The sequence below is a fragment of the Siniperca chuatsi genome, linkage group LG12, assembly GCF_020085105.1.
Source record: "Siniperca chuatsi isolate FFG_IHB_CAS linkage group LG12, ASM2008510v1, whole genome shotgun sequence".
Classification (NCBI taxonomy): domain Eukaryota; kingdom Metazoa; phylum Chordata; class Actinopteri; order Centrarchiformes; family Sinipercidae; genus Siniperca; species Siniperca chuatsi.
This window is the reverse complement of record NC_058053.1, coordinates 7,402,996-7,430,075: the sequence shown is the minus strand read 5'-3', so window position 1 is coordinate 7,430,075 and position 27,080 is coordinate 7,402,996. Positions and strand designations below refer to the sequence as shown.

At 40.3% G+C, this 27,080-nt stretch overlaps 1 protein-coding gene across 1 annotated transcript in view; it reads right to left on the bottom strand.

The window, feature by feature from the left end:
• The window catches only part of ptpn4a (protein tyrosine phosphatase non-receptor type 4a), a 68,736-nt gene that overhangs the window by 21,070 nt on the left and 20,586 nt on the right, over positions 1 to 27,080 (bottom strand). Inside the window, exons 2-10 of the mRNA XM_044216109.1 lie at positions 19,491 to 19,645; positions 11,416 to 11,523; positions 11,068 to 11,110; positions 10,055 to 10,133; positions 8,494 to 8,538; positions 7,996 to 8,048; positions 4,896 to 5,016; positions 4,421 to 4,508; positions 2,797 to 2,885 (exon numbers count right to left, since the gene is read on the bottom strand). Coding sequence (XP_044072044.1) covers positions 2,797 to 2,885; positions 4,421 to 4,508; positions 4,896 to 5,016; positions 7,996 to 8,048; positions 8,494 to 8,538; positions 10,055 to 10,133; positions 11,068 to 11,110; positions 11,416 to 11,523; positions 19,491 to 19,628 — 764 coding nt within the window. The 5' untranslated portion in view covers positions 19,629 to 19,645. The remainder of the gene's footprint in view (positions 1 to 2,796; positions 2,886 to 4,420; positions 4,509 to 4,895; positions 5,017 to 7,995; positions 8,049 to 8,493; positions 8,539 to 10,054; positions 10,134 to 11,067; positions 11,111 to 11,415; positions 11,524 to 19,490; positions 19,646 to 27,080) is intronic.

Below are 27,080 nucleotides of genomic sequence, written 5' to 3'. Positions count from 1 at the left end.
CACAAGCTGAGGCTTAGCCGTACTCAGCTACACTTTCAGGAATCAATAAATAGAAATGAAAAAAAAAAAAACACACTTCTCAATGAATCGTCTGTTCTTCAAGTAAGCTGACCCATGAGTCACACCCCAACTGTTCATTTAACCTCCGACCTGTTCCTCTTTCCATAGCTGGAGGGTATGGGTTATAAGAGTAAGAACACACTGGAGTCTCGCAGTGGTTCAAAGATGCCCATCTTTTCTCACCACTTTGTGTTTTATCTAGCGATGCGTCTAAAGAGGCAGAAACGGTATAAAATAATGTTCGAATCATATGACCACACACGCACGGCCACAGTAAGAGGTCTGCTGATGAGCAGCAGAGTAACATAATCCCTTCCTAGAGCTCTGTTGCTGCTCTGACTCATCGCTCCCTGCTAAATATATTTTACATACTTACTCACACACACTTGCATGGACAAACACACATACACACACATGCTTAGGCAGAGTGTGAGTCATGCCCCATCTAAGTGTGTCTCATTTGTTAGGCTGCCGTGAACAGAAACAGCAAAAGAGGCAAAAGTCTAAATGTTTGTCTCTCTCTCTCTCTCTCTCTCTCTCGACCCTTCCTTTCTGTATCTTACAGTTCAATTTATAACAAGAAAGAGAAAAAATGACGAGAAGAGACACCATGAGAAGTGACAGGACTAAAGCAGATGCAGAAACAGTGAGCCTTTGTTAAAGCGAGGATGAAGAAAGAAAACATGAAGAAGAGGGAGAGGAAAATGAGTGAGCATATGGTTGAGAGACACTGCTGACAATTATGTCCCTCTCTCTTTCTCACACATGGTAGTGGACAGCTGTTGGGGACACCACTGTTGGTCTCTAAATTTAGCTCAACTGACTGGATATGCACACACACATGCGAGCACACACGCACAAATTCGCTTAAGCTATTTTTTCTCCACTCAGGAGGACTTTGCATTGATTTATGTTCATTCATTACACTACATTACATTTATTTTGCTCCATTCCATGGAGACTTACTCTAACCCTAACCAAAAACCAAGTATCTACCCAAAACATGTCAAGCTTTTTGTCTCTAAATGGGCAGCGAGTCCCCAGATTTATGAATTTGGTCCCCACAATGTCAGTAACACAAAATCCTTCATTCTACAAACCCTACATGAGCACACACTCAAACTCATCTCACCACAAACACACACACATACACACACTCATACACACCAGCTGCTATGTGCATTTGGCCGGGGTGTGTGTGTGTTGAGCCTACACACGAGTGAATTATCTTCCGGAGTTACAGGGATTTGAGTAGTTACTATCCCACCCCCGGCACCCATTAACATTTAGCCTCCCGCAGTGCAGCAGCAGAGTATGAGAGATTTCCAAGTATCACTGCTTTGGTGAGCGAATGAGAGCAAGAGACATAAAGAGTGATGGGAGTAAGTGAATTAGACAGAGAGGGGTGAATAAAGGACAAAGACAGAAGAAGAGCAAGCAGATTTGATGTCTATAATATTTCCAGGGAACCTAGTTTAACACAAAGCCCCCTCCCTAGAAAAATCTGGTGGAATCATCTGCATAATTCTAGAAAAGATCAGCTAAGGCTTAAACATTAATACGCCATGTCAGTAATCACTATGTGAGAGGTTTCCAAAATATTACGCAGCGCATTTCTCAGCAAAAAGGGTCCCTGGAGGCGGTTCAAGTGGAGCTGGCAGCAGATTGATGGACAGAGAGGTGGGTTTGTGGCAAAAACATCCACAGTTTGATTCCCCAGATCAGGGGAAATCTGGCTTGGGGAAATGACAGAAGCGCTCTGTAAACTTTTACAAACAATTAATGCTCGAACCACAGAAAGCAAGGCAGCAAAGATTCAACTGTTACAGCGGAGCTGCTAATGGGATTGTGTTTTTAGTATGAAAATATCAATGGAGAAATTTTCTAGCAGTGCCCTGTTTTCCATCCACCGTTCCACTCATTCACACCTGAGAGATGCCAGGTTTTCTGCTGTTGGCCACAGAGCAGCTTCACTGAAACAGTTGGTTTTCAGCAACCTTGCTTGTGGTCGAAGCAGGTGTAACTAAAACTGTTGAACTTCTGATCTCAAGCTACTTTTATGTCTCACACTGAGTTTCTGAAATAGCAGTTAGTTTGCAGGTGCACATGCTTTTTCATAAAGCATGCATGTTTTATCTCTGTCTCTGCCCACTTGCTGCCTAACTGAAACTACAGATGGAACACCATCTCTCCCACTGCCCCTCCCTTCCAAGGCGTCCCACAGGGGTTGGGTACTTGGTCCTCTCCTGTTCATCCTCTACGTGGTCTCCCTCTGTGATATCATCGGTTTTCATGGTCTCCACTTCCACTGCTGTGCTGATGATTACATATCCACTGCATCCTCCACTGCAACTCACTCCACCCTGACCCAGTGCCTCACTGAAATTAAATCATGGATGCAAGCCAGTTTTTTAAAACTGACCTGTGACAAATCTGATAAGATCATCATTGTCCCCAACGTTCTCACCAAAACCACCCACATCTGTCTCCCTCCCCTCACATTTGCAACCTTGGAGTAATCTTTGAAAGCAATCTCTCATTGGAACACTATACAAATCCCAACACAAAAATGGCCTTTTTCCAGTGTTTTTTCACTTTTTGGTTCATACATTATCATGGTTACTTGCTAGATTAAAAATAGCAATAGATAAATCTTGCAGATCACACTCAGGTAGTGGACCTGCACTCTTAATGACACGTGTAGTTCTATGTTTTGTGTGTGTGTGTGTCACTCACCATGGGAAATAGTTGATCCGTACCCTGTTCTTGTAAATCACAATGCCGGCGGACATCACCCCAATGAGAATCTCTGTGTTGCTCTGGTCCTGAAGAGAGGGGAAGAGAGTGTGTGAAGGAGTGTGTGTGTGTGTAGTGAAGACGGAGGTGGGGGAGCAGAGCCGAACAGAGACACAGAGTACAAAAGGGGAAAAAAGGAGAGCAAAACATTTTTTGGTAGGCTTCCTCACTGCTACAAAACAAGTAGACGTTGCTGAAAACAGACCGCCTCTGGGTCCACCTGCCTAGAGGTTAATGAGACAACATAAGAAACTCACACAGAGTATGTGAGGATGGGTTCAGGCCTGGGTCCAATAAAATCTACCTGTATATTAAATTAGAGAAGAATTTCCAACATGTTTAGGCTTTTGTCCTAATTGATTATCTAATTTAGAAATGTAATTTTATACTCTATGCTCTGGACATCCTGCATGTGCAATGTGATACTGATGATGACAGAGTGCAGACACATGTTTGTCTTGTGCTGCTTTATGAAGACAACAAAATTGATTTTCTTAAAGTTTTGATACACTTTAGCTAATCAATAATCATGAATAGCCTAAACTAGAAAACAGGCCTGGAGAATTTTAACCACCTCTTCATGATGATGGTTTCTAGCTGGTGACCTCATTTAAGGAATTGCTCTCATGTTTCTTTCTTGATTATTCCATTGCTGCATACTTTGACATTTTGATTTCATATTAAGGGTAATAAATATATTACTTATAAATGTTTAACCTTTTACTCCTATAGAAAATATTATTAAATTAAAAAGCAAGGCATCAAATCAATTTTCTTTAAATCACTTTCTGCCCTAAAAAAAAAAAAAAAAGCATCTCACGACATGTGAGCAGGTTTACTGTCAGTAAGTTTGAGGACAATAAAGCATTTTTAGAACTTTAAAACCAAGTCCATAAAAGGGTTTAAACACAATTTCCACTCCACAATGACATCATAGTTGATGCGACATAGTTCTTATCCATTTAGCAGCTGAGATGAGTGTTTGGCTTTTACTGTGGCACAGTAGCCAGAGTAGATTAGGTAATAACTGAGATTCATGTCTATCTAATACAAATATATGAAACAAATCAATCTAAATGATGACTTGGCTACACTGCTACTATCTGTTGCTGTTTAAGTGAGAGATGAACGCCAATGTGTGGGCATCAACATCAACTGTACACACTGCAGCTCCTCCAACCTGCTCTCATTCCTCCTCAGCTGCTGCAGGAATGAAAATAGCATCGAATCAGCCATGTTGTGACAGTGGGGTGCACATTAGGACTTTATAATCAAAATTATGATACCACTTGTTGATGGCAGTACAATTGTACTGCTCAGGGTTTTTGTGAAGGGAGAGAAGGCTAGAGTGAGAACACAGACACACTGACATGTCTAACAGGTCGCATTGGCTTTTGCTGGGGTAAAACCATAAGGCACTAGACAAACGGCAACACAGAAACAAACACACACAAACAAACAAAAACTGCATAAACAGCAGTCTTTAACACACACACACACACACACACACACACACACACACACACCAAAATAGACAAGTGTCACAGAATAAAACCTTACTTACCCTTGCATAGTGCAGCTCTACACCATAGAGCTCCAGCGTGCGTGCTGTGTTCAGATAATTAAACTCTGACTGGGCAGGAGATAGACCACTGTGAGGGGGGAGGCACAAAAAGAAACAAAGGAAATGGGCGAGCAGAGATATGAATGAAGTAACAGCAGGGAAAAGGTCAGATGAACTGTGGCATATAAGTCATTTGTGTGTGTGTGTGTAGCTAGCTAGGTTCTATTTTGATGGTGCTCAATATGATGTATACTGATGGCAGAATTAATTTATTTTACTGCTACAAACGGTGTCATTATAACAATATTTAATATGACAGTGACTCTGCAGTGACCTAAGATGAACAGCCTCTGTATCTGGACATACGGTAATCTTTTCAAGGTCTGGAATCCAATTCATGTATGTATGCGTCAGTTCCTTTGTGTTGCATTTGAATGTGTGTGGGATCACCACTGTGCTTGTTGTCTCAGTGTACCTGTGTTGCTGGTGATGTTTGGCGACCTCTTTGTGGAAGTCCTGTGGAGGGTTGGAGATGAAGCAGTATTCCGACAGATAGCCTGGTGTATGCTCCGCTTCACTGTAGTCCCCCAACTCAGCTATACAGAGAGACAGAGAGAGATTTATTTTTCAATATTTTCAATGCATCGACGATATCTCAATTTAACAGCAGAGAGGAGGAAAGACACAGACAATGAGACAACAACAAGGATGTCCAAGAGGTGATAACGTATGCTATACTTGAGTGTTTTTATTCGCAATGAATATGACCTATTGGCAATGAAGACAATTTCTCCAACGCAGGCCATAACCATCTTCATTGCCAAACAGCTTCAGCATAAGAACACTTGTATGCTTTGGCTCATTATTAACCGAAATAACACCAAACTACCGACATACAGGAATGTTTCTGTCATCATCCTTAGCTACATTTGCACTTGTTAATTGATCCTTCTTTCTCTACGCTTTCTCAGTCAGTCACCATCTCACACTTTTCAGTCTTTCTGCCATCTTATTTACTTTGTGGTGTGTATTTGTTTGCAAAGGAAGCCAATGGAACAATTGCAAAGGTGAAAAAAAAAACTAATGAATCTTCACACCTTAGCTGCAAATTTCTCACAGCCTCTGAAAATCCTGTTCTAGTAAGAAAGTATGCATTATCACCACAAGCATAAAAAGGATAGATGCTAAATGTGCACTTAGTGTTAAAGCATGTCAACAGCACCAGGAGATTAAAATCACTTAGTGCAATAACACCACATTATTTTTGAGTGTGCTGTTGTATACAGGTGTGCATGTGTTTGTTTGTGTTACTACGTCCTTGGAGCTTTTCAACAGAGCTAAAAGGTGACGCAACCCTGTTGCAATGTGAGAACATATACTAAGCTGGTCCATCCTCTCCACAGGCCAAAGAGATGGTGAGACTGAGTGGATATAACAAATATCTTACACATGTCAAAAACTAAATGGCAAGTATAGATCAATTAGAAATGAACAACTGTGTTTTGGCCCTTTTCTTTTCTAATGAATGCATTTCATATAGCAGATAGTCAGAAGTATTTAAATGTGGCTCAAAATAACAAACGACAGTAGGATCAAAAATACAGATGTTTTTACTCAAAGATAGAGAAAGGAGTGATCGGATAAGATCAGATAACAGGCAGAAAGATAAAGAGTGAAATGATTCCCAGATCTCTGGTAGCTTTCAGAACCATCACAGAGAAGGAGCTCAAAGCAAATTCCCAAAGCCATTAGCTCACTAGCTAGCAGTTGAAGCTCAAAAGCATCAATTCACTCAGGTAGACCCTGGACTGACCTGCTAGCCAGTAGCCTGAGCATATTGACCAACGAATCAATTCCAACTTACCCGCTTACTGATGTGCACACAGCTCCAGGGAGAAATATATGTGCAGTCAATAGCTTACATCTTACAACAGTAGACATTTATGCTGCAGTTTATACTTTAAAAGGGTTCAATGCCAATGAAGCTCAAAGACTAGCTGACAACCTGATATCTCTTTATATATTCATCTTCATCATCATTTAGTCCAAGTGTGTATGCATGCATGTTTATGCGCGTGTGTAAGCTCTCCTTTTCGTAACAATTAACATTCGACAGAAAACCTGACTGCATGTTTACTCCCCCAACATCCCCCACCGTCAATACGAATAAATTAACAAAAGCAACACTATGCAATTCAATGAAAACCAGCTTTAAAGATGTAAAAGTGTTTGGTGATGCAACATTTTTGTAGATATGAAAAAGCTGAATTACACACACCTACTGCTTTAAAATGAACAAACAAAAATGTGTTATTTCAAGATCTCTCCCCCCTCCCCCCAATTTCAAACAAGAATTTAGGTCTACTGGGTTGGATTTGTGGTGTTTTGAGAATGCAAGCTTTAGTGCAGGATTTAGAGTGATCAGTGCTGGCACTTGGGCTGAGCTAACTGAATTAGCAACATAGCAGCTGCTTCAAGCCGTTTTTCCCAAAGTAAACATTTATCTTCATAATCTGGGCTGGCACTGAGCAAAGTGACAACATGGGCCTAGCTGTGTGAGTAAAAGCAGTAGTGTCATGATGTTGGTAGGCTAGGCCAAATCTCTTCTCTGACCTATATTCTGTCAGTGCAAATACCCCACAAAATATGCCAGAGAGGTGGAGGACAGAAAGAGGGAGAGAGCAGAGGGGAGGGGGATAGGAGACAGGGTTTATGAGTGCAGGGGGAAAAAAGGGATAAGCAGAGAGGGATGAGAAAGACTGAACAGAGATAAAAGAAAGAGACGGAGGGCAAAGCAGGCTGCATGAAAACAATGAGCAGCAGTAAAGGAGAAAGAGTGAGTGAGACAGACAGAGCAGTGTGTCAGGCATCATTATTCTGATGACAGAGGGGCCTGGTCAGCATTTAACCCAAACGCTAAATCACGGCAGTAGATGAGATTAGTGCTGAGGCTGAAAGTCTGTGGCATAGACTGGTCTGTAGGTCTGAAGAGATGTTTTTAACCAGTGGTGTTAGAAAAATGTAGGTCATGAGGTGTTGGAACAGTGTTGTTCCAAGCAAGGAACAACAAACAGCTATATAATTTATTGGTTTGCCAACTGCATGCATATAATGAAAGTGTTGATATTGTTTGCAACAATATCACCTAGATCTAGTAAATTCAATCAGACATTATATCTAAAACTTTTATATATTTGTTCTTTCAGCACTCACTCGCAACAATATCAGAAATTTGGCTCCTCAATAAATAGAGAAGAAATAAAAGGATAATGCATAGTTGCACAACACATTTTCATTTGCCACTGTACCATATTTGGAAAATAAGGAGGATTTTTGATTAGTCCCAACTGAAAAAAAACTCAGCCACAGTCACATTGAATATTTATTTCACTGTGAATAATATAAAATATCCCCACACAGCTTAATTGAATCATAATGGCATCAGAGCAGCAGCTACAAATGCACTGGAGCCACCACAGTCATTACATTTAACAGTGTGTGAAGCTAAAGAGGAGCCTAATGAATTGCTTTTCCATCCTTACGTAGAGTGGATGTATCCAGGGAGCACTACTTACATTGAACAGCATAGGATGCCAGCAGTGCGGCTGTGGTGTGTGGACACGGCAATCTGGAAGCCACAGGAACACACACACACACACACACACACACACACACACACACACACCAAACAGACATTCAGCCTTGGATCAATACAAAATATATTATAGTCGTTTTCAAAGAGCAGAATTGACTTATCTTTGAAACTAACAGTAATATAGAAATGTAAAACATGAATTATTTTGTATTTGAAGAAACCAAGTAGTAACGCTTTTTTTTAACTGACAAAAACAATGAGCAAGTTGGGTGTGTTTGTACATCTGCACAATGAGCTTGTGTGTATGTAAATAAAGTCATATTTCCTCCAGTCACACACCTCTTGGCAGTATTTGGACCCACTAACACTCTCCACTACAATCAATGATAATAATTCTATTACAGCAGCTCTTTATGAGGCAGAACTGTCCACTCTGTCTATACAGCAACATCTAATACACAAACGATGACATACTCACCTTCCAGTAAATATATCCTGCTTGATCTGAAGAAAATATTGGTACCTGAGGGGGGGACAACACACTGCATTAGGATAAGAGACAAGTGAACCATTCCCTCTGTTTAAATTGAATATAATATGATGTAAAGACAAGCAGCCAACAGATGCCTGCCAGTCAGATTATAATGGTGACACTTCTGATGGAAGTGCACATTATGTAAAATGAATGGACACCCTTTAGCAGAGGCCTTTGTTTAATTATTAGTACAAGAAAGCTCATTTGACTTAACAGAAATAATGAAGTTTTCTTTCTGGTCATGTCCTTTCATAACAAAGGTTACTGAAAAACTATACAAAATTGAAATATATTATACAATATATACTGTATACATAAACTGATATGATAAGTAGTTTTAAGAAAGGAAGATTGAGCCATTCCTCACCCAAGCTCTTGTTATCAGTATTGTTGCTGTGTACTACACCACAGATGTCATAAATATAGTCCAACAAAGCTATCAGGAGTGTGTTTTGGTCATGACTTGAATGTATAACACACCAGATCCACATGTCGGATCTAAGGCTCACTATTCACTGTTACAAGCTGTATACCAAGTGTTGATGAGGCTCAGGGAGCGAGGCCATAGCTGAGAAGGCTGAAATAAACACCAGGCGGAAAAGGCGATATGGCGCTGTAACGCCTACTCTGCATGTTGTTTATGTAGAACGCAGTGTAGCAGACCTTATGTTTGCATAACTGTGGGTTGGAGTCCACATTATGGCCTTGATACAAAACATACTGGTTTCTTATTTTCTTTAATGAGCGTGAATCAATGAGAGAATGAAGCTCTGGACCTAGGAATCCATTCTCAATGATTAAATCAAGATCCATAAAACCAATTTTTAGATTATCACCTAGTTTCCTTAGGATCTACAGAAAAGACTTACTTTTTATATACATACAGTATACAATATGTCTATATCTTGCATGATGAGTTGTGGGACATTGTGTACCCCATATGCAGCTGTGCGTGGCACTTACACACTAAATTAACTTCCGGAAGAACTGTGATTGGACAGCTTGCGTTTTCTCCGACATGTTTCTGATGCCGGTAGAGATTGTTGATAGTGAATACAACAAGAAACAAATTGGAAAAAGAATCAAAAGTCTTCTCATTTTCAGTAACACACACCTAGCAAAGCCAGTTCCACTGCAAATCTTCCGCTCAGCGAGACCAGCTCTCTAAATGAAACAACGTAAATACGACTGCACGGCATTAGTCTCACATTCGGTAGTGAAACAAGTCGGACCTTCCCACCTTCGCTCGTGTCACAAATTAAACAAAACAATATCAACACAGTTACTGTCGGGAATAAGTCTAGTGTTGCGGTGGTGATGTCAACGGGTGAAATCCAACACTGAACTATACACACAGATGTCTATGGCCAGACCCTTGTTAACCCCTTGCATAAAGTATGAATCCAGATTAAAACCTTTCCAAAATGAACACCCTTCCATCAGATAAAATGAGCATTTATGTGCGTAATAATCAGTATATTCTCTGTAATATTAACACTCTTACCGCGTGTATTCTTCCTGAAGTTTGTTGGGGTCTGTCACAAAGAATTTGACTCTGAAGCTCAAGTTATGGGGAGACCCTCCTGGAAAAAAATGATGATGAACAGTTAGAGGGGAAAACACAACATGGCAGATCTGTGAGTGGATGCAAACTGTAAATGCAATGTAAGCTTTTATACTGTAAGACTGGATTTCATCTGACAGTCAAATGCCTGATTGAGACAACATGTGTACCTATTATGATTACTCGATTTAAGATGCGCTAAATGTAATTTTCTAAGAACCTGATCTGAGAATGTGTGAAATATTAATTTCTATTATGATAATGTAGATACTGTATAAACATGGCTATGCATTGTTTCTTCCAAAGAACGGCTGAAAACAGGAAGTTCTAATTCCTGAAATGAGAAGCCAATAGGTGAAGCCAAAGAGATACTGTTTGATATATTGACATTATTTATGTAGGTTCCACACCTATTTCTTTTTTTCAACTGTTACAGGATATAAACTAGTGGAATAAATGACTCAATGTGTAAAATAAGCAAGCCTACATTCATACATACACACCAGTCTAACTCCATGTACTGGGTAAAATACAAAATCCTGTGGTTATTGCTCAATGAATCAGTCACTCAGCATAAAAACAGAGTTGAAACATAGTTCAAACATTGCTTGAGGAGGACTGTATTTCTCACTAGGGCTACTTTTTAATTGTTCTACACGTTACAAATTCTATTACTCATTATCAAAAAAAAAAGAGTTGAAATTAAGTTTAATCATTGCTTAAGGCAGATTCAGAATCTTAAATAACACCCAGTGTAAACTGGAGACTTTTGCTTGAGGTGGAGTGTGGATTTTAACCGTCACTGAGGCTGGCCTGCAGACTACTGCTTCAAACAGCTGGTAAATCATGAATTTCAAGCAATTAAGTTGGACTTGAGTGAACCGTCTTGGCTTTACGACCTTCTGTCAATTCCTGCAAATGACCTGGTAGTATGTTGTGGATTTTTCACCTACTTTTTAACTGTTTCCTGATGGGCTTGTTGGGATCGAGCCAGCGCTGTAAAATATTGATTGAGAGACACTTAGAGACACCATAACGCTTCCACAGCATGAATACACAACCTACATTATTCACCACCAGCCACACACATATACACACCTGACAGAAATACTGTACACATGGATACAAACACACATCAGTATACTATACACACTGACATACAGTAAACGTACATTCTATATAGATATTTATACACAGTCATGATGCATCTGATTTTATGTGACTAATCCAAATATTATCTCTAGGGTCCTCTTGTAGGCAGACACATTCTCACGCACACACACAAAAAAAATCATACTGACTGGCGTATCTAAGGAGTCATCAGCCAAGTGCAGGCCAAAGTAGTCTCTCTCAGTCAGCTCCAGGTGCTTAAAGACAGCATCCAGCAACACCTGGCCATGATCCGACTTCTACAGAGAGGGACAGAAAACACACAATGAATTAGAATTTGTTGCTCACTGTTTCCACTGTGAAAAAAAGAAAAAGGAAAGGATGATTGGGACGCATCTCTGAATCACGCCCTCGCCTCTTTGCTGCTTCTGTGAAAGGTCACGCGAATGAGAGAGGAACTGATTAAACCATATCGGGTGCCATATTGTACAGAAGATTGAAGCATGGTGCTGGGACTCCTCACACAAAGAAATCCCTTTGAGATGTGCGATTCAGCCATGATGAGGCTTATTTAATATGTATGATGTATGATGCGTGCCTGTGGGCTATTGTCTTATATTGAACTATTTAGCTACATGGTTTGTTCAGTGACCGTGTAACGCCATCTGACATCTAGCAATGGAGCAACGTTATACAGTCCTAAATACAACACATATAAAACGTTGTCAGCATGAAAGTTTAACTTAACATCTAACAAACATGCAAAGCCAATGAATTTTAAAATCCATTAATATATAGATGTATCAGCTTGTTTAAATGTGATCATCTCTCCCACATTCACCAGCTGCCTTCAAGAAAACAGCAATATTTGTTGACCGGGCTTGTTGGTTAAGCATCTGATCATACCATACACCATATTGCATTCATAAAGAAAATCATTAATTAAACAATATAAAGATGTCATTCATATGTAGGAATATGGGAGTTGTATGAAAAACCGCAGCTAAGAAGTGAAGATCCATTGTTACATTTTCACAACAATTCAACTTCTTGCTCCCTTTACCTAAGTGGAGACTGATCAATAAAAACAGACGTGATGTGTGGGCAGTTATTTGATGAAAACTGTCATGAGATTAGAATGCAGCAGCTACACAAGCGTCAGAAGTTTACTACTGAGGCAGTAGTACACTTGGCAGTGAAAAACCCCCTCAAAGCACTGTGATAGAAGAACAAAGAAAACTGACGAATTTCAACACTGAAACTAACGTCTGTCTGTGGTCAAGCTTGCATCAGAGAGAGACGTGGAAAGAGGAACATTTAGAGAAAGAGACAGAGTTCAGGAAGGTAATTAAATTCTGAGTAAATCAATGACCATGTGCTTTAACATAGTTAAGTAACTTCAAATCTACAAGTTCTGTTTTCAGAGGTCTACTGCAAAGGTTTTGGGCAGGAAGTGCTCAGTGCTGCTTCGTGAACTTGGGAATGCAGCTAAAGCACTAGATGCAGCTTTACGATCAAAGGCATGGGCCTAACAAAACATGCAATCAGTAACCAAGTCCAGTTTCATCCAGTTATCAGAACCACTTTTCTAGAAGAGGAACTGAAGATGAAAGTGAAACTGAACCTAGACCATATACCACAGATAATTGTGCCAGCAGTCTAACACTGTAATGTATGACTATAATGTACATTTTGGGTGTTTTCACTTTCAAAATGAATAGATTCCTTGTAATGGAACCAGTGGGTAAAATGTCATAATAATGGAAAGAACAGTGGCAAAAAAAAATTAAACTGGTTGTAAAAAAGGAATTTCCACTTCACATAGAGAGCCACTGAGAAAGACGAGACAGAGAACAGGACGGAGGGAGAGAGGGATGAAAGGCTGAAAAAAGGGGAAATGGGTGAAGACTCATTTATTAAAACAGATCATTAATATCACATTGTTTCATGAGAGAGTAAAAAGGGCCAGAGGATAAACTGTGGGACCACAAGTGGAGCAGAAACTCACACGTGATCCTGCCGCGACTTAGAGAGGGATTGAGAGAAGAGTGAGTGTGTAACTCTGTCAGAGCTCCCATGGGAGAAGACACACATGCACGTACACACACACACACACACACACACACACACACACACACACACACACACACACACACACACACACACACACACACACACAGTTACTGCTCTTGTCCACCTTTCCCCTTTACCCTGGTGACACACTTTTACAGCCAAGCATGTGTGAGTAAAGAGTGTAAGTGTGAAGGAAGGAGAGGAATGATAGTTGACATGTTGACATGGCAGCCCTCTAGGTTCACCGGCAGTCTTTTAGCGCTCTGTGTGTGTGTGTGTCTGCTGGCAATCTACTGCTGTCAAAGCCTCATTAAGTGTGAGTAAAGTCTGATTCCCTCTGTGCTCCCTCCTTCCCTTCTTGCTCACTTCCCTACAGCTTTACTATCACGTTTGAATGATAAGAAAATTAATAAAACTGTTACAAACACATACATCTCAGTACAAAAAAATCTCTGCTGTAAATTGCAAGTGTGGGCGAAGGAATTTTACTAAATCTGATGAAAAACAGACTCACTGCCCCGCAGTCTCTCAGGACATGTCCACACCAAATTGGCTGAATTTGAAAATGTATCTTTTTCACACCCACACTAAGCTAAAAAAAAAAAAAAAAAAGCTCTATGAAATGGCTAAATCTAGAAATGTTGGTGTTGCATTGTGCTGTGGTCAACCACAACGGACTTTCTCAAAAAATGCTGACAGTTGACTGTCATGAGATCTTTGTCATCTGGTTGTCAGGTGATCTATTTCTTAGACAATATACATGACAAATGGGCTACATCATCAACAGGCTGTTGGATTAACAAAATAAGCAAAAAGTCGAATGATTTAACCAAGTGACCAATTTGCAGACTGGGGTCAAACAGACAAAATGAGGAAGTGAAAAAATATGCAAGCCTCTAATATGATGTTTCCCCATGTAGGGCTATTCAGAGACTGTCTGTGTATGCGTGTGTCCACTGTTTCCCCTTTGTATGAAGCGTGTGTATATATATATATATATATGTGTGTGTGAGCCTCTTCTGGTATTCTGCAATCGCCGCCACTGCAGGAGCAAACAGCCATACATTGTTAAAACTGAGTCATAGAGAGTCATAGAGACACACAGAGAGAAAGAGAGCGAGCAGGGAGAAAGAGAAAAAGAGTGATTGACGATGCGGTTCTGTGAGACAAACGCTCTTTGTGTCGATCTTCATCAGTCCAGCAGCACCACTGACTGAAATAGTGTCTGTGTGCGTGAGAGCGAGGAGAGAAGAGGGAGACGAGCGGTGATAGAGCGCAATCAGAGCACAAGAGACTGAGGCTGAGAGGGAGCGCGAGAGAGAGAGCAGGACAGAGAGAGAGATGCTCTGATAGGTTTTTCACCCTGAGGGTTTATCTTAAGTGTTAGAGAGGAAAAGACCTCCAAAGATCAATCACACTAGACAGTACGAGGGAAAATCCCAGGGTTTTTATGGCAGGTTAATGAAAAAAAATGCAAAATGTGACACATTTATTTACCTCCTTATTTCTTTCCTTCCCCTGAAACAGCTGAATATGCCGTGTGTATGTGTTTGTGTTAAAGAATGGTGGAAATTCAGGAATGCGTGAAGCAGCTTGTCCAGACAGGAAAAGAAGTTCACATCTACCTCTGTCTCTCTCTCTGTGTCCAAAACAAACACATACACACACGCAATTCTGTAAAAAGAAACTCCTACAAACAAGGACAGTGACTTGAACAGGAATGTAACACACCAAAGTCTAAATATCGACCCCCATACCACACACAGGCAAATTTAAATGCTTTACATGAATCCACTGACTGCATTCAATTAGACAGGACTCAAACATATACAGAGATTATACTGTATATATTATTTGATACTTATGAGTAAAGAAAACACCACCCGTGTCACACAGCCAGGCTACATGTTAAAGCTGTGATGGAGCTGAATGTTAGTTTTTGGTAGGCCTTACAATCATAGCCCACTAACAGTTAGTGAACATTTTCAAGGCTACTAAATATCAGTATCACTTATCTACACTCACATCCTAAACTAGCCCACTGATAGTTGTAACCAGGGACTGGTACTTGATCAGTTTATCAGAAAAATGTTAATGGAAACAGCAGTTGAGAACAAATATCTCATCATAAGTGTAGTAGCTGTTTTGTAACTTTCAAATCATATCACAAGATTAAATGATTTGTAGTGATCACATCTACCAAATCCAACTGGGCAAACTCAATCTCTTGACGAAGATCATACGATATAATCTAAAGACCCCTGAACAGCTACTAAATGGACCTTGTGGTGAGACGGTTTTCTCAAAAGCCAGTCTTAAGAAACAAATCCTTTCTTCAGACTTAATCTACAAAACAACATAATCTTACATATATTTATGGCTACAGACAAAAATATATAGAGAAAATAATGTAAGAAGCACACACCTCCCCATTTCTGGTGGAGAAGGCACTAAGCATGTAAAATGCTCCCATAGCCACACCCGTCCCACAACGCAAACACAAATATACTGAGCCATTCTCCACAGTTTTCACACAAATTCTTAAGTCCAACTCTAACACATAATTAAAATGAAATAATTTTACAAAAACGGAGCAGCTGTAGTCAATATTTTGGCTCACCCAGTTGCAGAGATGGCACACTAACTGCCAGAGCATTTGTTATTACAACTAAAAGAACAAGCGCCTAGGATGGAGGGTCACTGGTCAACTAATGGGAAAGTAATATATAGAGTAGAGTGGAAAATTTTCAGCAAGCTTCTGTAGAGCTGTGCTGGAGAATACTTAACATGACTATAAAGCTTTTACTTTACTATCTGTACAGAAAGTCAGGTATTAGGTATCAGCACTGTCATCAGAAAGTTTTAAACAATACCTCGCCATTAACAACCAGAGATGACAATGTGTACACAAATGAACGTAAAGTCACTGAAATATTGTCACCTAGGAGGTTTGGTTTCCACACTGGTAGGGACAACAATTTATGAATGATTCTCTGTCAAAATCAGCAGAGGAAGGCACGTAGAAACAGCTGTTTGCGGCTTGCAGCTCTCTCTCTCTCAGCGCTGTCCATTGTTCTGAAACAACAGCTAAGCAATAGTTACATGTATCTCAGCCAATAACTTGAGTAGCCTCTGGGAGGGCACATTGGAATTATCGAATATGACAAACGAGTTCACTCAAATATTGGTAGGGACAATTCTGTCCTCCCACCGTCCATATGCAAACCAACGGCCTTGGTTAGGGATAGAGCACGGTCTCCGTTAAACACTGATGAAATCAACGCTGACTTGAAGCGTGAGACAGGACATAAACCCTGGTCTCAAAATAAAAGCAAACTGATCATTTTGAAAAAATAAATGTACCGCTCTAATCATCATTTGTGTTTCGTTCAGAGGTCTCGTGCAGCAGTAAATTACTGTTGCTGTTTTGCAGAATTATTCATCCTTTGCCTCTTGTTGCTCTTACTTGCTCATTATTAAGAGCTACTTGATTACCGATAGCTCTTGCAGACGCACACCACATAAACAGCGGAATGTTTATGTGGTGTGTAGTGGTTACTATGGCTACCGCTGCATGTCACTTAACTATAAAATAAACCCTGCTCATCTATCAAGCTTTCAAGCAACACCAGATTCTGATTTATACTGGTATCGTTTCAGCCAAAGACTTCCCATCTATAAAATCAGCAACACAAGCCCTCATATGCGCACCGACCCCCCACACCACGAGTGCTCCAGTTCCCATGACAATAAGTGACTGCTTCTGGATTTTCACTCTCCGCCAGAATCAAGGCCAGTCGGCCAGGGAGAGGATCAATAGAAGTATTGTTACTGTGAGGATGGCTTGTCTTTCCAGGAAGTTACTGCTGCTGTAAGGGTCTGATCAATGACACTGACAGAGACCGAGTCATTCAGCAAGAGGCAGAGAGGCAGAGAGGGGGGAATGGGGGAAGTCTGAAGCAGGAAGCAGAGAGCGTGAGAGGGAGAGAAATGTGCAAGGAGAAATGTAAAGAAAGAACATGGAGAGGAGAGATCTTATAAAAAAGAAAATTATGGTTACAATGATAATCCTGATTATTTTGCTACTGTGTTCATTGATGTAAAAATGCAATTATTCTAATACTTTGGACAACAAAATCACAAAACCAAAATGATTTTGGCGAACTTACTGTTTTATGCACAGACAGCTATTTTTTTATTATTATTATTTAAACTAATGATTGTGTCTTTTATTTTGTTTGGAATTCATGACCACATTTCAGGAGAGGTTGTTATACCATGAAGAGAAAATGATGTATGTTGCAAATTGAATCAATGTGGATTTAAACTTAACAAAAAAAAATTCCAAAATTGTTCATATGCAAAAAGTATGTCTCAAGTCCTTTTGGTGGTAACCACAGGAAGTGAAAGACTGACCAGCTACAAGCTAGGTGGTGAAAAAAAAACAGCCGCCTCTCTCTCAGAATGAAAGAAAAACACTTTTTTTTTTATTATGAAAGCCCTCTGAATGGCTATATGTATATTACATGTACTCACATGCATGCACCGCCTGCACTCACAGACACACACGCACACACACACACACACACACACACTTCAACACCAACAGGATGCGATCTGTCAGAGAGGATGTTATTAGAGGAATTGTATTTTCTGACTCACAAAAGGGAATTTCCCTACTCACACTCTCATTACTCTGATCAAACATATGGTGATCAAACACAGAGAGCGAGCGAGCGAGAGAGAGAAAGAGCGAGAGAGAGAAGGAAATGTGTGATCACATAGAGTGATAGATGACTCTAACAGCAGTCACAAGCCAACTTGTCACTTGATTTTAGGCAAAACACACTGCAATCAAACACACACACACACATACACACTTTCTTTCTCTCCCTCAAGGTGTGACTGCGTGTGCAAGATAAAGGCTGACTGCCTGATCAGCCACTGAAAGCAAACCTCGGGGGGCAGTAAGGGAGAATATTGAAGCCAGTGTGAGAAAAGAAAATTTAACCTTTAAGTATCGTCAGAATACAACAGAAGAAAATACATTGTGGGATGCTTTTTAAATGTCTGCAAACATGTAGAGACACACAGAGGCTTTTTCCACCACCAACTCTCAAGTTAATGTGAGGTGGGCTTGAGGGGAAATTTACAGTAATGGGAGAAGTGGAGGGAGGGAGGGTTGTGAGAGGGAGGAGGAGGTGAACCATTGGTGCTCTCATTTCTTGCTTTTCTTTTTTGGGTTTTTGCTTGGGTTAATGTATTATTCTTTAAAGGCTCACTCATTTGCTCTTCACTCCAGGCCTTAAAAGGTCCAGTGTGTGACATTTAGGAGGAGCAGGAGCATTGGCAGAAATGGAATACAATATTTATAAGTATGTTTTCATTAGTGTATAATCACCTGAAAATAAGAATCATTAGAATAAGCTGTTTTTATCTACAGAGGGAGCGGTTGGGCTATTATTATTGGGCTAGTTGAAATATTCTTTTACAAAGTCTGACAGTAATAAGGCAGTTGTCTCAATTTTGTTTGAGGCGGGGCCCGGTGTCAAAAAGGTATTGATTTGAACATGAAAAAAGTTCACATCAATGGTTATTGTCACTCCTATTATTAGTACATCAATTTGAGTTTTGAAACTACAGTTCCTGTAATATGGGGGCTTTGGGGGATGTAAACAGGAAGTATAATGTTGACATGCAGTCAGTTAGTGGGTTACAACATGAGCCCTGTTGTTTTTGCCTATATTTATTTACATTTTGTTAAACTGACCATTGAAAGTATGCCAAATGGATTTAGAGACAACTGTTACTGGTTTACTTTGATACTGAAGAAAATTCAGACAAGTTCTGGACTTATAAGGAGCATCTCTGATAGACATCAGAGATAATAAGTCAGACTGAATCTAAAAATATGTGTATCATGTATGTGTGTTCAGATTTGACTGAGTTACGAATTTTGACGCAAATTGTGGCTCTCACCTCACCTCTCTCCCTTTGCACTCCCCCTTCGACACTCCAGTGGTCCCCTAGGGAGGCGCGCCTCACATTTTGAAAATTCCTGCTTCAAATCGCACAGTTTTGAGAAGCATCGACAAGCAATTCATTGGATTTTTCCATTTGCGTTTGTCTTTTCTAATTCAGTTCATTAAAATTTAAAGTAAGACACTTATAGACCAGGAAGAGCTGTACTTACGCTGACTTTGAACGCCTGGACAGTGTTGTCCAGCAGCAGTACGTTGCACACAACCTGTGTGTGCTGCCTGTCTCGCTCCAACTCCGTCGCCCGGACATTGTAGGATCTGCCAGCAGGCAAGCGGAAGCGCGCGCTCATCACGCTCCTACCAGGGTCTGCAACAACCAAACACACAGCAGAGAAGAGAAAATAATGAGTGAGAGAAACAAGAGGTGAAACTGCAAAAAGAGCAGGACAGAAAAATAAATGGTGCATCATTATATCAATGCTTGTAATGTACACATACTATATGACAATTTAGGTGTGCTGAGGTAAGAAAACGCCCTTTGGAAATGGCTCAGTCCATCTACAAAGAACAAAATAAGCCAATATACAGTACGACATGATTGTACTTTTTACCCCACTGCCTTAGTGAAGGCAACCACACAGCAAGGCAAGCCTGTGCAAGTACGGTGAAGCAGCAAAGACTGACTGCTTCATGAGAAAAGAATGTCAATGAGTAGGCAAGCAGCAGATTCCCTACTGCTAGAGGATGTGGAAACTAAACAGCAGCCCAGCACTAAAACACTCACAAGCTGCTATAAAATGAAATAAAATGAGAAAAAATAACTTAAAAGAGCAAAAATGTTTGCAACTCTCCATGTTTCATTATTTCAAATGTGGGCATATTTGATCTTCGATAGCAGGGAATATTGCAAGTGAAAAGTGAGTCAAACCAACAATCAGGGTATCTAGTCCTTTCAGCTGCCTGGTTTGACACGTAGAAGCATTTTAACTATTTTAATCTTCACTACATTCTATTGACAACTTCACTCGTGTGGCCTTCATCTATTCAGAAATGATCAATACTTTAATTTATCTTTAATTTATGCCTGGCTGGGGTGGCTCAAGTGATTGGTTGGTAAGTGATGGCAGCGCAAACAGTGGCTGAGGGTGCCCTGTCTGCTCATCAGTGGGGATAAATACCAATAATTAAATATGAAGCTGCTCCATTTAGAACAAACCAAAGCCCCTTATGAGGCCACGTCTGACTGCTTTCCTTGTGTCCGTAGATTGCAAACTAGTTGCATGTGGCTTGAATCCAAGTTTACACAGATAAAAAAAAGGCCTCTTATGTTTTGCAGTATATCTTCAATCTGTGGCATAAGAATGAATAACGAAGAATAATCTCTTATTTACAAAAAAATTTATAAACTTTAATTGCAGCCTAACCTACTATTTCCCAATATTGGCTTATAACAGATATATTGGTATTGGCATATACTGTGTATTAACATTGAAATGGGTACATTTTTTACATTTGTTATTTATTAACACTTGTGTGTGATTTCAGTTTGATTAATTTATGATGTGAATATATTTTATTTATTCCTTAAAGGAATAGTTCAACGTTTTGGGAAATATGCTTATGAGCTTTCTCTTCGCTCTTCACAGGTTGCCTGGCAGCCTCACAGTGAGGTCAAAACTCCAGGAAGTTACTGCGCCTGGCCAGGAAATAGTCCGGCACATAACCCATCATAACACCGCATTGTGTTGTTTTTACACTTTGTTTTTTGTACGGATTAAACAAACAAGATAAAATGTATTGATTAGACAGCTTTAGAGGTGCTAGTAGGCAGATTTTGTTACCTCTGAACAGAGACAGGCTAGCTGTATCCCCCTGTCCATACAGCTAGCCTGTCCATTCTTTGTGCTAAGCTAACTGGCTGCTGGTGGTAGCTTCATATTTAACGTACAGTCATAAAAGTGGTATCGATCTTCTCATCTAACTCTCAGCAAGAAAGCGAATAAGCATACATCCCAAAATGTTCCTTTAAAGTATTTTATGTCCAGTTCGGTTTAGCATTTAAAATTTGCTGTTGTCTTGTATTTGTATTGTCTTATTTTTACTGTCATATTTGATAATAAAGTTTACTACCAGGGTGGGAAATTAACTTTTTAAAATGTAACATCTACCAGCCACTGACAGATAAATGTTCAAATTCACCAGCCACTCAGTAGTAAATCATTATTTTGGGTCTGAAATCACTTTCATATTTTACCAGCATTTGGCTGGTGCTAATTTCCCACCCTGTTACTCAACTGTAAAGTATTCAGCTAAAATGTTTATGCTATTTAATTATGTTACAATTAATATTGGTTAACATGTTGTCACATTATAGTTGTCTCTCAATGACAAACTCTTAAATGCAAAATAATTATATATCAAAAGATGGACTGTCCACTTACTCTCAATAAAACAAGCTGAGAGGAAAGCTCTGTGCCATCTCTGTTTTTGTGTAGTTGCAGTCAGTTTTTTTTAATATTTTGTTGGGTAACATATGCCATTGCAGTGGGATGTGCCCTTCCTGTTCGTCCGCCTCCTGTTTTTTTATTCTTCCGTGATCTATCTTGACAGGAGACATAATAACCCCACAAGGGTCACGGCCCCGTCATCAAGAGGTGCTGTATTTGTAACGATGGCTCTGTGTGAGCGTTTGTGTGTGTATATAGTATATATGGAGGGCTCTCTGCGTGCCTGAGCTGCTTGTCACTACACATCAGCACAAACCTCCATGACCACTGGCAGATGGTGTGCACACTGTGTACGTACACACACAAATCTATACTTGAGGCTAACGCTAACAGCAGCAACAGCCCGCCTTCTCACCTCCAGACATTCAAGCTACATTGTGAATGTACTGTAGCAACCCCCTTCCCCAAACTCTAGAGATTATTATTACATCTTTAACAGGTGATAATATATACAGTATATAATTGTAACATTATTCTCACTAAAATATGAAGCACAGAAAGTACACAAACAGTCCTAATTGAGGAAGAGCAATATTTCGGAAGCAGGGTCATATGATGTGAGGGAGAGAGAGAGAGAGCGAGCAGCGGCAACTTAAAGATGTTATGATAGTAAGGAACTTTGTGTTGTGTTGAAAGTGAGGGCGCTTATTCAGACATGAGACTGACATGTGAAATTGCCATCAGATTAACATGGAAGGAGTGCATGTCTGAAAGGGGCTTGAGTAAGTTTCTCTTGTTACTTATTGACATCTGAACAAGACCACATATCATGTAATACTTTCAGAAACTGAAAAAAATAAAAAATAAATACATTTTACAAACTGTTAATACCATACATAATACCAATAACATATTGTTAAAAAGGAGCGCTCAACTGGTTTTACACATCAAGATAACTTTTTTAACTAAGGGGAGCACTTGTGGAAATGCATGTGAAAGCACTTCTATAATGTCGCCGAGGTTATGTCAGGGCTTGGAGACTACAAATTTTTACTGGAAATTAGGCAGTGTTTTTCTCAGTGTATTGTAGCAGTGGCACATCGCCTTGCCTGAAAGTCAGACAGCCTCCACTAACACCAGAAGCCGTTACACTGTTGTGAAATAACAGCAGAATTAGCCTACACAGGAAAAGAGCAGAGGCGTGACATCACACAGCACGAGTAAGGCAATTGTTTATGTCATCATTTAGTACGCTAACTAAACTGATCACAATACAAGGTGCATCAGCATGTGTCTGATTCAGTGCTTACCACCTCCACTAATAATTTCCTGGGGGAAAGCCCTGGCTTGTGTAACAAATTGGGGTTGTGGAGTTTGAAAGATGTGGGCATTTATCAGGCAGGGAGGGTCTAACAAAGAGATGCTGCTGAGCTGCATTACAGGAAGTGTAGGATCCAGTGGTTCACAGCTAGCAGGTAATATCCAACCAGGTGTGGCGTTGGTGATACTGTAGGTCATCCCGGTGAGATCAATAACTTCTGACTGCCAATAGAACAACCACACACACGCATAAGTACAGGCACACACACAGCCACAAATGCATGCAAGTGCACAGGCAAACGTGCATACTGACGCACGCCAGCCGCGGCACTGTCGGCTTGGGAAACAGATCGAATGGACCAGCGAGATGAGCAGAGTGGAGCGCAGAGATGAAGCCATGCAGACGGAAGGAAGGACACAGGGACGCTCTCCTATCAGTGGCTCACACTGTGGAAGAGCTACGGGATAGACAGATGATGAGGTCTGACACAGACTCTCTCCACAGGCTGGCTCGCCTTCCTTGCTCTCTTCCTGTCTTAACATTTTTCTGCCATCCAGCTGAAGACAATTTAAAAACCACGGACCGCAGCACTGGAACATCTCTGTAGTGCGCTACTATTTACCCCCCCCCCCCATAACACCTCTGTATGTGACTTTAAATTATCGAAAAAAGTCCTGGGTATAAACATCTTTTGAAAGCACTAATGGTCAGCCCCCAAATAGTGTCACAATGTTGTTATCGAGGTTTTTCGGTCAAATATACCATGATATTTTATTTTGGAAAAATAGCCCAGGCTTGTTGTTAAGCCTGCAGCAAACCCACGTAGTAGTCTACACATCTACCAGCTAAAACTGAATTATTTTTATTTTGGCTCAACAATTGTGTGAGATCTTTGTGTCTTAGTTGCTTTGTTCTGATGAACTATTTTAGTTTTCACTTTGTTGTTTTGTTCAGCTATATAGTCTGCTCTAATGCAATGTATGTTTTGCTCTGCCCTTCTACATCCTAATGTTATTAGTTTTCTCATTTACACTCTGTTTTGTTCGTCTTTAATTTAAGTTCTGTTTTGCTGTATTGTTTGTATTTTCGGTTTTGTCTTGCACTACTGTATTCTTCACTATCCTATTGTACCATTTTCTAATTCTACTCGATCCTATTCTTAACATTCTATGATTTTCTGCTCTGCTGTGTCCTTTTCAGTTTTGCTCTGCTGAGCTGGACAGGGCAGCCACACTCCCCTGAGAGAAGCCTCCGGAACTCCGGAAGCACGCTACCATTATTGCTTCCTGCAGTCAGCAGGGCTTACAAACAGGCAGGAGTGTGTGTGTGTGTGTGTGTGTGTGTGTGCATGTGCGTGTGTGTGTGTGTGTGTGTGTGCGTGCGTGCGTGCGTGCGTGCCTTGACCCTAAAGCTTCCCTCAGTGGTAATAAGCTGGCTCTCTCAGCTTATTGCAAACACAGACAGTACCGGAGCCTTCCTGTCTGTACACAGGAATACACGCCCCTCATATAAACACATATATGAACACACCCACTGCAACACATTAACACGCACATGCACAAACATACAAACAGAGACACACACGTTATCTAACATCAGAGTCAGGTTGTGTGTAGCTCCACTGAATCAGGATACGCACATACTCACACACACAAACCAAGAAACACAACAACAAAAGTTACCCGAGCATTACCTACTGAACTATGATTGTCCCCACATTTCTTATTTATACTAACAGAACAAAAGTCTTCAAAAGAAAACTTAACACAACAGGCAACGTCCTCTCCCAGTTCGAATATGGGCCGACTACTCAACTTCATTTGCCCCATATATTTATATTTATACCCCCAATTTCTTCAAAAGAAACTCAAAAGACATGCTACGTATGGTTTTTCTGTCCCTTTGTGTTGCTTTGGAACAATTGAAATAAGAGGCTAGCAGTTAGGAATCCCAAAGGAATTGTACATCACCGCTCCAGTGTTTCAAAAAGCATAAACTAGGCCACAGACAAACAGGTGGTCAATTACAGATGTGTGCCAGTATCTGTGTGTGTGTGTGTGTGTGTGTGTGTGTGTGTGTGTGTGTGTGTGTGTGTGTGTGTGTGTGTGTGTTTTGCAGACAGCTTGTGACTGCTGTGAGTTTTCATAATAGATGATTTGAAAAAACAACTTTACAGCCCTCATGGATCTTTCTCTCTTTCTGCGTATGACATTTAAATAAGAACGCAGAAATGAAACATGCACTGTACACAGAGTGGGGGTCTGCATTGGCATGACTCATGACTCAAACCTGACGTGACCCAATGTCAGTTATTCTGTCTTCAAAAACAAAAAGGTATCAAGCTAACAAGGCCAAGATCTGCTCTTAGACTGGAAGGGGGAAAAAAAAAAAGACTTCCTGTTCCTTCTTTCCTCTGTACCCCCACAGAACAGTCACCCATCCTCTTTCTACCTGTCCCTCATTGACCCTCACCGAGTTTTCACCACGCCTTCCCTCCCAATGTTTGGTGTCGAACACTTTTTCCCTCCACCTAACATCCTCCTCCCCCTCCAGTATCCGACCACCCCCATGATCCCTTTAATTCTACTTATTTTATGTAGGGCAACAGCAGCAGCAGACAGAGTGCTGTTTCATGTCTGTGTGTGTGTGTGTAACTGACAGATTCAAACAAAGCATTTAAAATGTGTCTGTGTGGGGGAGGTGGGGTGCCAGCAAAGTTGCAGCTTAAGGAATGTGGGCAGCAAATGACCCCTGGCCTCCTTTAGGGATAGCCATATGTGGCCCTGGCTGATGGTAAAGTCATACAGTGCAGCTTGTAATCTAAAGTCTTTTTGAAGAGAAGAGTGACATCATGACCCAAGGAGTATAATAAAGATTTTCTACACTGAAATCAACATGATTACTGGAAAAAGGCATATATAGAAAAAATGTGTATTATTGTATGCTGATGTAGTCAAATTGTTAAGTGTCTAACCAGCAGTCAGAAACAGTAAAAAGGGTTGGGGGCGGTTCTCGCACTTCCACCACTGAAATCGAAAGTGTACCGAATGTACATAACATCAGATAAAGGACAAATGTGAGCCAATCTGACAGTATGTGTGAGAGTTTGGCTGTCTAAAACGTTTTGTGTTTATTTTATTTGCATAAAGTAATAACTTTCACCGTTCCATCATTAGACAATGCTGAATAACAACCTAAGACACAACACAAAAAGAGCCAAAGACTTTAAACCACAACAACCCACATTCGCTTTCTAGCTAGTGTCCCTTTGTCTACAAACAAGGATACGTGTCTTATTTGACATTAAATCTAAAAATCACTTTGACAGATTTTTGACTGCAAAAAAGGAAGGACTTATGATTTCAGTTGGACTTAAAGAAAATCCATTTTGGTGATAAAAAGTGAAACAAAACTATGTGTGTTCACAATGGAAACTCAAGGTACATTTAAAATGCATGCTCCATTTGTACTTTTGTACATTTGTTCTGTTTTGCAACTAACATGCAATATGAGAAAAGAAAGTTGTTTGTCAGTCGGTATGTCCTGTGTAAAACACGTCCTGCAGCTTCCTGAGCTTTTGATGTCTCTCGTCTAAGAACTACGAATAGCCATCAACGCAACTTTATACATTTATTTCTATTTCGAGCCCCTTCTCAATCACATATTGTATCATAAAAACTGAAATGAAATAATTAACTTGGGTGACTGTTTATTTGAGAGTGGTAACGATTTAGATTGTCATTTTATTAGGTGTTAAAAAGTTGCAGTTTGGAAAACCTTTTTGTCTTACAATAGGGTTGATCCACTAGGTTTCCAGTGGTTTCTACAGAGGCCCCACGCCACTGCAAGTAAAATACACAGACAGTAAACATTATCCAACTGAATGCCACAAGGGACACAAGGGATTTACAAACAGGTATCAGATCCAATTGTGACCGGACCACAACACAAGAGAAGCCCTACCAGACTTTCCTAGAAAAACGTTTCTTTCTCCTTCTTTGTCTTTCCCTCTTCTCACCTCCTGTCTTTAACTG